General features: G+C 39.1%; 1 protein-coding gene across 1 annotated transcript in view; it reads right to left on the minus strand.

Annotated features, from left to right (window-relative positions):
- The window catches only part of GDA (guanine deaminase), a 29,730-nt gene extending 15,154 nt beyond the window's left edge, over window positions 1-14,576 (minus strand). Inside the window, exons 1-6 of the mRNA XM_059491848.1 lie at window positions 14,371-14,576; window positions 9,313-9,401; window positions 7,477-7,648; window positions 4,934-5,021; window positions 3,619-3,724; window positions 778-805 (exon numbers count right to left, since the gene is read on the minus strand). Coding sequence (XP_059347831.1) covers window positions 778-805; window positions 3,619-3,724; window positions 4,934-5,021; window positions 7,477-7,648; window positions 9,313-9,401; window positions 14,371-14,493 — 606 coding nt within the window. The 5' untranslated portion in view covers window positions 14,494-14,576. The remainder of the gene's footprint in view (window positions 1-777; window positions 806-3,618; window positions 3,725-4,933; window positions 5,022-7,476; window positions 7,649-9,312; window positions 9,402-14,370) is intronic.
- Between the last annotated feature and the right edge of the window lie 480 nt (window positions 14,577-15,056).

Genomic DNA, 15,056 nt, shown 5'->3' on the forward strand with positions numbered 1-15,056 from the left:
AACAGTCAGCAGGACTGCAATTCTGTCACCAGTCAGAGGCCAGAGTTTAGCACAAGCCAGTAAGTGATAACTTGGACTGCAGTTCCTTGTATTATCTCCCAGAAAAAAGGAGCTCAGGTCTTTGCAAATTAGCCAACTAACTCAAGTGATACATTCAGATTAGGCATTAAACTCCAGGCAGCTGCTCTTGAATATTTTGAGGTGGGATGTCAAAAGAAGCCACTGAAAACCAAAGGCTGATAAGAAAAGTACTCAGAAAAGTACTGCTCTGTATAATGTTGGAGTGTAAACTTTTATCTTTACCACTGGAGTGGAAGCATGAAGGTTATTAGAAACACACTTTAAGACACGCACTGACACAAAACACTAATTTTATAGTGGATTAGTAACTTTACTAAAAGAATAGTGATTTCTGCTGGTGAGAATTCCTTCAATTAGTCTGTCTATCTCTATACTAAGAGTGCTAAACTGAACTCCACCTTTCCTAACAAGAAAATCATCCTTTCTAGGAAGCAAGGTTTTTTAACTCAGTAGAGAAACACGCAGAACATTGCACTGCTCTGAGAACAGAAAACTGATTTTACACTGTTACAAGTACTTTTCTCAACATGACCAGAACATTTTTCAGAGTGATGATATCTGTCTATTACACAGACATATGTATATTTATTGATTTGTCACTAAGACAACAGATTTGGATAGCAAGATTAATTATTTCATGTGTTTACACAGCATTTTCTGAATACAGAAGTGAATTCAATAAAGAACACTACTTACTTTCTTTTCCAGTAGTTCTCTAACAAACCTGAAAAAGGGTAGAAATAAAGTTGCTATAAATCTGTCCTCTATGTTATTAATTATGAAAAATATAAAAAATACATACTTGGATACCCTGTAAAACATTTCTGACAGATCAATTGTTTTACAAAATTTTGAGCCAGATTTTCAGATGAAATAAAAAAAGGGAACACAATGAAGTCAGCTTAGTGACACCAATTATGCTAGTTTTGAATTTGACTCTGAACATGCAAATGTTTTTTTCATTGCAATGCTTAGCATTAGACAAGTAGTAATTATTCTGAGTTCTCCCTGAAAACCAAACACATGGTACATTATATGAATTGAAAACATAATTATAACCTACAGCTGCAATATTGAAGAAGGAAAAAACAAACCAAACTTTAATTTGTTTGTCCATGAATTCAAATTGCAGTGTTTTAACCTTTTCAAATCCAAGTTTTAAAAGATGCAGCAATATTTTATATCTTGCAGTAGAGGCATATGTCCTCGTTCACTTAAAGAAGCCTTGATTTTTTTGGAAATCTTATATTAATATTAGTGTATAGACTATCTACCTTCCAGAAAATAAAGATTTACTTACTCTGCTAAATAAAATGCCACTCAGACCTCTACAAAAAACCCTAAGTAGTCACTATGGATAATGCAGATGAGCAAATTAAGCTTCCTCCTACTTTGGAAGGAGGAAATTCTTTCAAAGCCCATTTGTTCAGTGTATGTAAGTGACATGTGAAAGACAGTTTGAGATGCTTTCTGGACAGGATCTCTGTGAATTTTTTTGTTATAGTTCATAATAAGCAAACTGTACAATTTTGATCACAACAATATTGTATCAATTTTTTCAAATGTCTTCAGAGGAAAAAGAAAATTATGCTAGAGGCTACATTCACAGCCCTGAAGGTTGCACTAGATCACCAGATGGAAACAAGAAACCTGAGTTTGACTTCTGCAATCACCAAAGGAGTTTGGGCCCACCATTGTCTTACTTTGAGAGCTAAAATGCCAAGTGAATTAACTACTATCTGCCTGTTTCTCCTCTTACCAATTAACCTGATCACACTCAATCAGAAGCTTTATGATCAGAACTTGATCAATAAAATACACAGTTTAATAGAAATATAATGCCCAGTTGACAAGCCAAAATTTCAATGTGGTTGTTTTCATTCTTTCTCACATTCTTTGAACAGTGTGAGCTGTTTCAAAACTGATGAAATGTGATGAAATATGTTTTGCAAATATAGGCTATAGTTTGTTGGCTTATGTACTTCTCTATGACGAAAGAAGCTCAGCTTCAAATCACTGTCTTCTATAGCAGAACAGACTTGAACACAGGTTCTCATCTTTACAGCTGACTATAACTAATAATACCATATATGGTAATCTAGAGTTCAATTCCCCAAGTTTTTATTCAATCCTCTTTGACAAAGAATGATAGATTCAAATTCTTGATGAATTTAAATTTAATATATTAAGTACTTGGAATTGTATCTTATTTCCATGCATACAATATAAATATTTCTGAATGCTGACTTTAAGTAACTGAAGTGAGTGTAGTCCATTTTCTGACAGTGTGACAGATCACATTTCTTAGATTCTTAAAAAACCAAGCAACAAAAACCCAACTAACATGTTACCCTCTTAATGAAGCAGCTTTTTCGTCCTTCTGCAGTTGTACTGCTGTGATTTGGGTAAGTGCTCCAGTTCCATGCCAGGAAGCACACAGCCCCATTCCCTAGACAGCTATGGAGTACTTGTACCAACCTCTCACCCAAACTTCAGAATAATTTCTTTTTACACAATCAAAAAGGAATTAATTGGAGGCAGAAGATTGATATTTGAAAGAAACCTATTTAGATCCTTCTGAAGCTTTTAAAACTATCAGAATTGGAAGTTCTGCTTCTTTCAGACCGTATTATGGAAACTGGGGATTTACATAGAGGGAAACAAAGGTTAGAAGAGTGAAGGTAACTCACACTGCATGTTTTAAACATTTCTTTAAATATAAACACTATAGAAATACATTACTATTTCTAACTTTTATTGTCACGCCTTTAGCATGATTTGTAAAAACAAGGGAGCAACCTCACACAAGTGCCAAAAGACATCTATATTACTCTTAGAGGCTTTCTCTTTCAGCACGACATCTGAAACATTTATGTAGGTAAATAGATAGTCCTATGAGAAGAGCTGTGTGTCTGCTTAACTGTTTTCTGAGCATGGGTGCAAAAGACAAGAGAAACATGATAGTAAGCTGCAATAATCCAGTCCTGGCTCCCCTCCACTACAAATATTGCCTTCATTTGATTCCCCTTCATTCTCTCAGCTGCATGTTGGAGTGGTTTGACCGGTGTTGTGATGGAGAAGAAATGTTTAAAATGGGGTATATGAGAGCTGAGCTCTACAGCTTGAATAAAGTCTTAACATAAATGATGGAAGGAAATAGCTTAGAAGTTAATGGGGATGAAGGAACTGACTGCCACCTCACCATTGTATGTCAGGCCCCAGGACCTCCACACACAGAGCTGTGAAAGGGAAAAGAGGCAGAAGAAAACAGACATATCCTCTCAAACCCTAGATCTGTGGTTTCTCCCTCTCTTTAGAAAAGCCAGAGGGATGATACTTGGGCTGTGCAGCAACTTTTTCAGGAACTGCCAGGATTTTCAGGAACTGCCAGGACTGTAGGGGATGCTACTGTTGGAACAAAAAAACCTGTTGCTAATAAATTCACTCCAGTAAACTCTTAGACAGGTTCGCATCCACTTTTCAGATGTAGCAAAAATCTTACTTTAAAAGGTTATGCCGTCAATTTTATCATTTTACCTTTCTGTCTCTTGGACAGAGTCAGCAGTAATCTCTCTGTATTCTGGCACACTGTTATTCACATCCATGCAGACTTTTCCAACAAATGCTCGTTGACCGAATTTATCTGTTGAGATGCATTAGAATATAAAGCTCAGAATCACTGGTTCTCAGAAACCATTACCAAAGCTTGTACTGAAATAAAAAAATTAATTCCACCCCACCCAGCTCCATTTAGGATGACCAGAATTTATGCTCCTGCCTTGTCTCTAAGTTAGGATTATTCATGTGACTTTTAAGGATAAAAAGAAAAGACAAAAAGAAGGAAACAAACAACATTAAATAGGAGCTGTCTTCCACATTAATACTCATAAATAAGAAGTAGATTACTATAGTTTAACCACAACCAGAATTCTTAATGGTAGTCTGTGAAGACAGCTGTAACACACAGGATGAGAAACACAAGCATCAAAGTACAGTAGCTGCAGTAGATGACTACCTGAAGATGAGAGAAGGCATAAAGATCTTAGCAAACCATCACTCTTTTTGCTAACAGGCAAAGATTGTTAACAGGCCAGTTAGAGGGAGAAGTTTCCAGATCTATTCTGGCCTCTTTCTTGAGATTTACCCATGCTAGATGAAAAAATCAGAAATCATATGTAAAACATGCATATAATATCCTAGGCTGTCAAATGCGTTTTAAAATCAGATCGCTTTGTCCACTTTTACTATTTGAGTTGTTTAATGCAATGGCTTCAAAATTTTCCAAATAAATCAGAATAGCTCATTTTTGATGAAATTTGAGGTTCTTATTAAATTTCTCTGCTTTATGAGCTGTCTGAGCCTTGAGAAATCCTGCAAGAACAAAAACATTTTCAAGCAGGCATTTGCAACTATGAACAGAAGGGAAGGATTCTGATGCAGCTTCCACTTCTCTGATTTCAGAGGGTGTGTGAAGATTTTTGATATTGATTATCAGATGAAACCTCAGTGTATCAGGAAATTAATGCACCGACTGGGCCTCCTGTCGTTCAGTTCTTTTAAACCTCATATAACAAAAGGTTAGAAAAAGCAGCTGAAGAACAAGTCCAGCAGACCTAATTCAAGCTCAGCCAGCAGCAGACTTGGGAATGAGGAGAGAAGGAGCAGCAAGCAGGACAGAGGTGTTTAAATGAACATGGGTAACAGGTGGGGCCTGGGGACACAGTGTGACAGGTACAATGAACAAAAAACAAATTAGGAGAAAGACAGATCCCTAGCCAGTTTAAACTCCTAAACATTGTTTCCTTCAACTAACACGACCCACATAATCCTTCAAACTCACTGTTAGACTTACCTATAATTTCAGCAAGAAGAAGGGAACTATCTGTGTGAATTGTTGCAAAGTAGCAAGCTGTAGTCGTGCCATTCTTTAGAGTTCGTCTCTAAAAAAAGAAATCAATTTCAACTGTCTGAGAAAAAAGCCAACATAGCTGCCAAAATGCAGAACAGGAAGTCTCATTTCATGCCGCAAGAACATTTAGTTATTGTGAAATTTTGCAGTGAAGTGGGAAGGTAAAAATATAGATTTTTAATTTCATAAAAGCTTTTTTAAGTCTGAGGGTTACTAAATACAAAAAACTGCTCACAAATTTTTTACAGCAGCTAAACCCATAGAAACCAGTTATTATTCCTTTCCCCAAAGTGGAAATACTCCAATTTATATTTAGAAATACAAACAACTAGTAATTTCTTTTTATTTCCTGGTTATGAAAGGCTCTCCAATTTTGATGGTGAAGCACCGTTTGTGTAGTGTTAGCAAAGGAAGGTTTTTGGGGAACATGGTGGTTTTCTTTTAGCAACCTGATCTAGCTGGAAAAACGAGTCAGGTTTTCATGTATCAAAAACCTTTGTTGCCCTCAAATACCAAGTATCAAACTTAACTGTAAAAGTAAACTGAGCAAAACCACGCAAACTATGAGTTAATTATTTATCTAATATACCAAAGGAAATCCCTGTATTACTTTTGGGGAACATAATAGTAAATTATCAGGTATTTTAGTTACATTGATTCATGATGAAATTTGTAGCTTCTCTCATCCTTGGGACTGATACAAACCATGTGGACCACTTATCCAACATACAGACCTACGCTATACTTTTGCGTTCTGGCTGCCAAATAATTTGAGAATTTCTTAAATTTCTTTTAACGAGACAAAATGTGGGACATTCCACACAATGTTTAGAGGAAGGGTAGAGTTAATTATTTGACAAACATGAAGCCAAGCTCTGTCTTTTCCTTACAATATTCAAATTAAAATCTTTAAAATTACAAAAAAGTCTCAAAATAGCAATGTCATTACAAAGACAAGTTACCTTTGTCTTTTCTAGCTTTTAAAATTCAGAATTCTGTACTTCTGAAATCCTAACAATATTGTTAAAGTAAATCTAAAAAAATTCTGCTTCCAAATCATCAGCACAAAGAGGAGGTTCCAGCTAAAAGGAGGAAAATTTCACCTAAATTGTTTCTTTTGCTGAGTATAGAAGGCATTTGTTGGAAACAGGACTTTGATTTGAAAAAATCGGCTGTTTTTTCATAAACACAATGAAACTTATGAAAAGACATCTGCTCCATGAAAGTTTAGTTCTGTTTCTAACAGATGAAGGTTATAACTGGCCCCTTCAAACACTGCAGAGGGTGGTATTATGTATCTTCCACATGTGAAGACATTTTCTTAACCCTGTTCTATTTGATTCATGTGGGGAGAGCCTAACTGTGGTGCTCAGGCTCCCACAGCTAACTGTCACCTCTCTCTGGCAGCTCTTTTCCAGATGATTCTGTGGCACACCTTGCCACAGGGTGAGGTCTCTGCTGCGCTGGGGTGGCTCAGCCTGCGCGGTAACAGCGTGCTGGGCACACGGCTCAAAGGCGAGGCCACCTCTCTGTCTCAAGCACTTGAAGGCTTAAAAGTGCTTATGACCAGGCTGCTCCTGCATGCTTTTATCATGGCAGATGGCAGAAAGTAATTTCTTTTAAAATTTGTGTGGCAGGGAACAGCATAACTATTTATTTCAGATTTGTTATGTTATTATATTGGCAACAGACACTTCCAGGGTAATAGACAAATGCAAGGCAAATTATGCTGGCCAAATAATTTAATCTGTTGAAGATATTTCAGTCCACATATTAAAGGATAAATATCAGTTATAGGCCAGAACTAGTACTCTGCAATATGACCTAGCTGCTGTTAAGATCCAGCAGATTTTAAAGACTTTATAGTGCTCAGAACCAGTCTAGCTCAAACACAGTCTTTCTTCGACCCACAATACCACTGAGAGACTCCTTCTAAGGCCCCTGGAGTGAAAGACATTCCCACTATAAAGACCTCAGCAGCAGCAATGACTTTCTTTACTACTCCAGAACATCCCAGATCTGTCATCCATCAGAAGTATCTTCTTTTTCATGTGTTTTTTTTCAGATGGTGGGTTTGTAATAGAGGACTTTTGTGGAAGAAAGGAAAACATTCCCTGAATTAATTTTTTTTTTTACTATGCTTGGCTGTTGCTACATTGAAGTTGTCTGCACCTGCTGGCTGTACTAATTCTGAGAGTAGATTAGTTGCTGTAGATTAGTAGATGTCATTATATTCAGAAAAGGTGATAAACAGTTCATTGTTAACCTTGTGATTAAATTAACTCTACTGCCAACAACAAGAGAACAAGACTGTAACTAGTAACAGACAATCTTGACTAGCAATTAGAACAGTGGCTATCTTGGTTTTATCTGGTTTCCATGACAGTAAAACTTTCTCTACTCTTTCCGCCAGCCTTCTGAGAACATGCTTATATTACACAAAAATGAATGCTGTCAAGCAGGTAAATGTCATTTGCAGGACTTACAACAACTCTGGTGTACACTTCTTCTGCAAAACCACCATCCTGGTATTTGGCTTCTGTTGGGAATGTGTAAGCAGTCAACCACTGCAAAAGAGGCAGGTCTACTCTTGTACCAGTAAATGAATACTGAGGAGCATGAATATGTGTATCAACCAATCCTGGCATGAAGAATTCACTAAGGAAAGAAAATAAAACTGTAATAATCCAAAATGCCTCAAAATTCTCCATAGTAATTAGCTTTGTTTTAAAGAGTACACTTGATTAAAATCCATCAGAATACATGGCAAATACAGATTATTCTGTCTCTTTCAGCATCAGCCTATTAATTCCTGCTGTACCTCTACAAATATTTTGGTATGAAGATGTTGAGTAATATCATTTACACTACAAAATACATATATCTAACTGTGAGAAAAAACAGTATAGGAGCAGGATTAATCTAATTATCTCTAATATTGACCCACCCTAAATGCCAACCAACAGAGGAGAACTGACTTGACAATAACTAAAATTACTCCACTACAGAATCCACCTGAAAAAGAGATTTGTACACAGTCTTTTTTCCTAGTTTGAATATATATGGAATGCCTCTAGCTTCCTGACCATTATATTTACAAAATGTGACTTTCTGTATGCCAGTTTTCTTCTACATTATTTATATGTCTATATAGATATGTAAAATCAATGAATTTCAAGGCTTAATGGAAGAACAGACACTGTGTCTAAAAATGCAGACACAGACACTGGTGATCAGTATCTTGACAGGAAAGGCATATTTACAATGTAACTGTAAAACTATATGTTGTCATGCAATGTTCATGCAATAGCAGGAATGAGTATATCAACTTTACTAGGAAGTTGCTATGGCTATTTTGTTTTGTGCTGAAACTCCTTACTACATAACATTTCTCTCACTCCTCTTTCCTTCTCCCTGGCTACTGAATGAACTGAATTTTGTCTCTTTTTAGCTCCTCTTTTTTCTGTTTTTTTGCAGGCGATAAATGCTGAAAAGTCTTCCTCAATCGATTCACATTCTCAGCACCTTCCTTTTTCCTCAGGCTATTTCAAGTGAAAAAAATATCTGATTATTCATATATACTGTATGATTAGCCTTTCAGCAAAGCATTAAAGATTTTTGACAGTTGATTACTAGAAGGTCTCAATTATAAGCCACAAGTCTTTGACAGTGCTACTACATGCAAAGCATAGCTCAAAACTTTTTCACACAGTCCAAAACTTTTTTACTTCACAATAAAGTTGGAGGATTTCACTGCATGAAGAAAAAAGAAATGCTCCAGCTGCAGTATGGAGAAATCAAAAGCTCTGTGTTTAGAGGGCTTAAATCTTCTAATTGTACTAATTTTTATTATGCAACGTGTCAATGTCTTAGCAAACAAGTTTCATATCTGCAGTGTCAGTGTTATCTACATTTACTACATCTAGACTTTCACGTTAGGCACAGCCCACTGCTAACAAAATGCATATAAAATGTAATCTCAAGAAAGAATGGCACTCACTTTCATGAGCACGGAAGTGATTTTGCCTGAAAATTAAAAATTATGGCATTTTGCTCTGTGCAGCATACATCAGCCAGCACAATTCAGCCGTGTCTGCAATCCCAAACCAAGGAATGCAAAAATAACGTGGACTGTCTGAGTTGCATCCAGAACATAGGCACCTTTGGGTAAAGAGCTCTCACTGCACTAAAATGGAATTTTGGCCATTAAATATATGGGCATCATATGGTTTTAATGTGGTCCCTGTAAAAATAAAGACTCGCTTTACCTCACTCAAAGAACAAACTGCATTTGCTGTAGCTAATCTTAATAAAACACATACTGTTTACTCAGTTGTCTTATGTCAGATGTTTTGAACCCCCATGTCTTAGCCAGTTGCTCTAGCTGATCAGCTTGTTCCACAAACACGATCTAAAAAAAAGAAAACATAGTTAAGTACCGCAAATGTGCATCCCACATCAGCTTTATATGAAGGCAAAACAAGTTATATCTTAAAACCAATTTTACACACTTACTACAGAGGTGTTAGGCTTGCATTGAGATTCTTGTTCTTCCTGACTATCAAGCATGATTTTGAAATACCTTCTCATAATCCAGTGAGTAACCACACCCACCTTGTAACTTGTAATAAAACAGTTAACTCCTTCTCAGGTAATACACAGGCAGAACCACACAGACCATAGTGTCCTGTAAGGTAACACCATGCTAGCAGGACAGTCACTTGTGAGGAGTTGTACAACAGCCTCACAGGAATGCAGGTACAGTATTCACAATGAGAGGGGTCAAATTACCTCCTGTGCCTATGACTGACTGACATCAAGATAAGTATTTCCTAATTTTCTGCTTGTGTTAATCTTTTTTAATTTTTATTTTCCCATAGTGCCTACGATGAGAAAATAAATTGAAGGGGAAAATGTGGATAATATTTTCATTTTACAGAATGGGCTAAAAGGATGCTGAGATCTTTGTTTATTGCAAAATAAAACCCCACAATCTGGAGCCAAACTCAACCCCATTTGACTCCTAGGGAACATACACTTTACTGATGATGAGTTGCTGTTGCCTAGTCAGAATTTTAACACATTTCCTATTTATTTTTAACTTCTGTGGTATTTTAATCTACAAGATGACTCTTAGCAGCTGAATTCTCAACTCTTTGATTCTCTGGTCTATCACTAATAGGCATGACAGCTGCCCGGGAAACAGAGACTGTGGAGCCTAGAGACTGCAATGCCCACTACAGGCTCCATGCAGGATCCAAGTTTCCTCAACATTTGACAATTTAGAGGACTTGGAAGTCTCTCCTGGCCAAAGACTGCCCACCTGAACTTACAGAAATTCCTGCCTCTAACCACAGCCTCTGCCAGAAACCAATTCATGGTCTTCTAACTCCCTTGGTGTAAGAGCTGGTTCTCTTAATTTCAAGGGAATACTCTTTCTGCTACCAGTATCCTTCTGTTCCTGGGATGATGCTCACATGGAGGGCCTGTGTCACGCTCATGACTGCAGTTGCTAGGGCAGCAGTTAAAAAGAAAAACAAAACCACATTAAAAAAGGCAAAACTTAGTACTTTTAAAATGGCAATAGGAAGAAACTTAAGAGGAAGAGCAAGAGGACTGGAAGAAGCATTGTTTAGCACTTATTCGCATGCCATTTTTATGTGCATGCTTCTTTTGCATAGAAATTCACCATTTTCTGGTTTTTCCATAGACAAAATAAGCAAAGCTACTAAACTGTAAATGCTGCTAAACTGTAGACAAGAAGTTATTGGCTGCCTAGTCTTTTAAACTAATCATGGCTAGTATGATTTATATTGTTTAAAGAGCAGATGTTTTACATTTTCAGTCAGAAAAAATATTAAAATAATGCCATATAAATAAATACCACACTAGCAAAAATTGTAAGATTGTACTATTCCATTAATAGTTGACAAGTTGACAAGAAGCAGCATTGTCCTCCATGCAAAGAGGAATACATCCAACTTAATTTAACTGCAGAAGGCTTGGAATACAGACCTACTGAAATATCTGATGTGCAATAAAGAACATGTTATTCAGATATTGAAGTCAAAATGGATGCAGAATGAGCAATGTTAGAGCTGCTGGCGGGGGGGAGAAGGATGAAGAGGGAGAGAAAAAAAGAGAGAGAGAAAAACATGAAACACCAGATGACAAATTCTGGAAACAGGCGTTGCCATGGAAAAGCAGTGGCTGTTATGTACTCTTAGGGTGCAGAAAAATAAAACACCTAAATCATGGAAAAATGAAGAAAATATGTTTCAAGGAAGCTGGGTAGACGAAACCAATTCTAAACCTGACACCTGGTCTCTTATGGTTGAATTAGGCTATGGGCAAATCAACAAGGCCTCTACGTTTTTATCAAACAAACTTCCCAAAGGAATTCCTTAGTCAGCCAGGAGTTGTTCCCCATTGCTTTAGGATGCATTTCTAATGCTGAATGCTTTAAACCCTTTGAGATGCTGTGCTTGAACATTTCCTCCAGTATTTGCTTGCGCATTCAAGGTAACCAACTGGATGCACAGTTCTTTAAATTAGTTCTGCACTGTAGAAGCAAGAAGAAATTCTACACCAGAGTCACTACAGAGACAAGGGCACAAGACTAAGAATTTTAGTTTAAAGAAGGAAGTCAAGGAAAATAATTGGCACTTTGGGAAAGGTATATCACAAAACACAGAATTAGTTGCTGCTAACCCCATTGTCCAAACACTTCCATAAGTTCTCGTGTGTTACTCACGTAATGGGGCTAAAGAATCCAAAGATCAGGGGTAAAGCTCTCCCAACATTTGTGACTAATTCAGGCCTTTTGTATACCAAGTGATGCCCAAAGCTCTTCAACTAAAGCATAGCTGGTCAACTGAACTGTGCATCAACCCTGATGTAGCAAGCCCTGAGTGCCCTCAAGCACCACAGTGCAAAGATGTTACTAACAAGAAAATGGAAAGTGAATTATACTGGCTGAAGGAACATGGTCTGCTTGGATCCAGCAGTGCCTGCCTACGGCATTCAGAGGTGAACAGGAGAAGGGTCTGCCCCTCTTTCCCCTCCCACGTGCTCTCCTCCCTCCCTGTTCCCACAGTTATTAAGTGATGCCTATTGTTTGCCTAGTTCCCAAAACTGGAATGTGAGGCTAAATGAGAGACAAGAACACTCACAACACCCAGCTGCTAAAGGAACTGCCCAGCCTGCTGAGAAAAGGGAAGCAGTGAATTCCAGATGGATGGTACCTTCCTCCTTGTACAGCTGACATGTGTCCACTCACTGTCGCAACAGGCTGAAATCAAAACTTATGCTTAATATCCTTATTCCACAACTCTTGCCCTTTTCATAATTTCCACAAGGGCTTTTAGCTTAGTATTTTTTTCTATTTACTAAATATTCTACTCACCTAGGATAATTACACCAACATTTCAATAACAACTCATATTTTGCACCTATGTCTGTTTTCTTTACCCTGAGGAATGCTGGTCTTTCTCTTTGCTTTTCCTCAAGGGAAACTCTACACTGCTCTGCAAACCACTCAGTTAAACATGGTCCTTACTTTGCTAACTTGATGATAAATTGGGGTTTTATATCCAAAGGCAATGATTTTCTTCATAAAACTTTGTATTCATCTGGGTTAAAGAAGAGAGATGACATTTTACATCCCTTGGAGGACATGCAGGGACCCACACTGCAAAACAGAATCCAGTTGTTCATACAAGCTCTGACACACAGTGTCAGAGACCATGCAAAATTTTTACATGATGGAGTCAGCAACATGAGGCAAAAGAAGGACACCTGTTTAGTTAATTTTACATCTTTGGCAGGAAAACAGGCAGTTTTGGTGTAAATTCAAAAAATAAAGGCAAGTAATTTTCTAATCACTATGTCTTTTTTGAAAAGCCAACTCTTCTGTGATTCCAGTGGTTGCTCTGTGTGAGGCTACATTATGAGTAAGAGGGAGAAAAGAGACCACATGGGATATTCCCTGTATCAGCCCCTGGAATATTAAAATGTCAAGAATTTGTAATAAAAAGAGAATTAAATAAAAGTTCTTGTCACTGTATTCTGGTGGGAATTTTATTTTAGGAAGATAGTGTTGTAATGGATTAAAAAAAAAAAAAACTTCTGCCAATTTATGCAAGAAAAACATTATACTGTGAGTCCTTGTTCCCTAGGAAAAGGAGAGAGTAAGTAAGAGCACAGATGTCTAGGTGTAGCTTACTAATATACCTCTTTTTCAAGAAAATCACTAAAAATATTGATTTCATATGGATGCTGTGTAGAGACACTTTTGCAGAAATTGACATTAAGGAGAGTGGGATGGGGTATGAATTTATGCCTTGTGCACTTGAGTTACACCAGCCAAACCTTTTTACATTTAGATCTATTGTTTTAGTGAACACCAGCCAATACATAACCATGCAAGCCTTTACTCCCTCCGGTTCATCAAAATACAGCTCCTCACAGACTTCAATGCACCTTGCACCAGACTCCTCAACAGCTGTAAGAGGGCTGTCAGGAAACACGCCCTCATGGACCCGTGTGAATAGAGAAAATGCACTGTTAGGGCTCAAACTGCATTTTGCACATATTTAAAATGTTACTGAAGCCTGACACACTGAAGCCTGTTATTTAGCCACAAGAAAGAAAACTACTTTTTTAGATTTGACATAGGGTGACCATATGTTATTGAGCCTACAAAAAATCACCGGTCTACTTGCACAACCTGCACTATGAAACTGAGTTTCAAGTGTGATAAGGGTTAAGGAAATGACATTGCTTCCCTGCCAGACTCTCTTCTACATTATCAGTAAGTGCAATGCTCGTTTTAAGCTTGGTTCATACTACTGAAATGCTCAACATCACCATCTTTCTTAATCTTTATGGGTATATGCCATAGGGGGAATTTTTGTGACGAGAAGACAAAAAATAAGCCTCATTTAGACGGCTGTGCAGTGGGTAGACAGCTATTTTCACCATCACTGTTTAGATACCCTTAGAATTTAAAAAAAAAAAAAAAAAAAAAAAAAAAAAAACAAAACCAAAAACCAGCTTGCGAAACTGAAAGAAAACAGAGAATCTGAAAGAATGCCAGATCTAGGAACGCTGCTGTTCCGGGAACGCTCAGCACACCTCAAAAGCAGATTTATGCCAACTGCAGACTCGTGCCGAGGGGACGCTCCATCCCGGCTAACTCCAGCTCCCGCAAAGTGCGAAATTCCTTCTCCGCGGGGCCGCCCCGACGGGCGGCAGTGCGAAAATGCTCCGCCGTCTGTGCCCGGACCCGCGGGCCGGCCCTGCCTCTCGCACCCCGGCCCGCGCCCGGCGAGGCGGACCCCAGCGGCATCGCCCCGACCCCCGCCCGAGCCCCCACTCACGGTCCCGTTATCGTCCACCCCCAGCAGGTGTCCGTGCAGGATCTCCATGGGCGCCGAGGCGCTCGAGTGCACGAAGGTCCCCTTGAAGACGTGGGCGAGCGGCGGGCGCTGCGCGGAGCTCATGGCGGCGGCGGGCTGGGAGCTGCCACCCCGCGGGCTGCCTTCCCTCGGAGTCTCTCGGTGCCGCCGCCGGCTTCCTGGAGCTGTCACCATCTCCCCACCCCCTGGTGACTTTCTTTGCGGGGAGTGGTTGCGGCGCAAGGAGGGCGGGAGGCCGCGCCGCACCCCCGCCTTCCCCGGGCGGGCGGGCGGACGGACGGAAGGACGGACGGGGGTCCCGGTGTCCCCCGGACCCTCGGCCTTCCCGCCGCCCGTGCCCCCATGCCAGGGATGTGCTCTCCCCCGAGCGAGAGGCGCGAACGACAGGAGAGATGCCCGGTGGGTTTTGGGGTCCCAGTTCCTCGCTGGGAAGCGGTGAGGGGTTCGACAATGTGTCTGGTAGTGTTTAACGAGTGTCTGGCAATTCATGTTTGCAGCCAACCTGCGCGTTGTAGCCGCTTGCACAAGTTTAATTTACAATAGGGTTTGTAGGTTGGAAAAGGCCTTTAAGACCTTCAAATGTCAGACTGTCTCTTCAGTCCTCGGCCTCTGTATCGGACAGTAGAAGAGTGTAGGAGTAGACAATA

The sequence above is a fragment of the Ammospiza nelsoni genome, chromosome Z (assembly GCF_027579445.1).
Source record: "Ammospiza nelsoni isolate bAmmNel1 chromosome Z, bAmmNel1.pri, whole genome shotgun sequence".
Classification (NCBI taxonomy): domain Eukaryota; kingdom Metazoa; phylum Chordata; class Aves; order Passeriformes; family Passerellidae; genus Ammospiza; species Ammospiza nelsoni.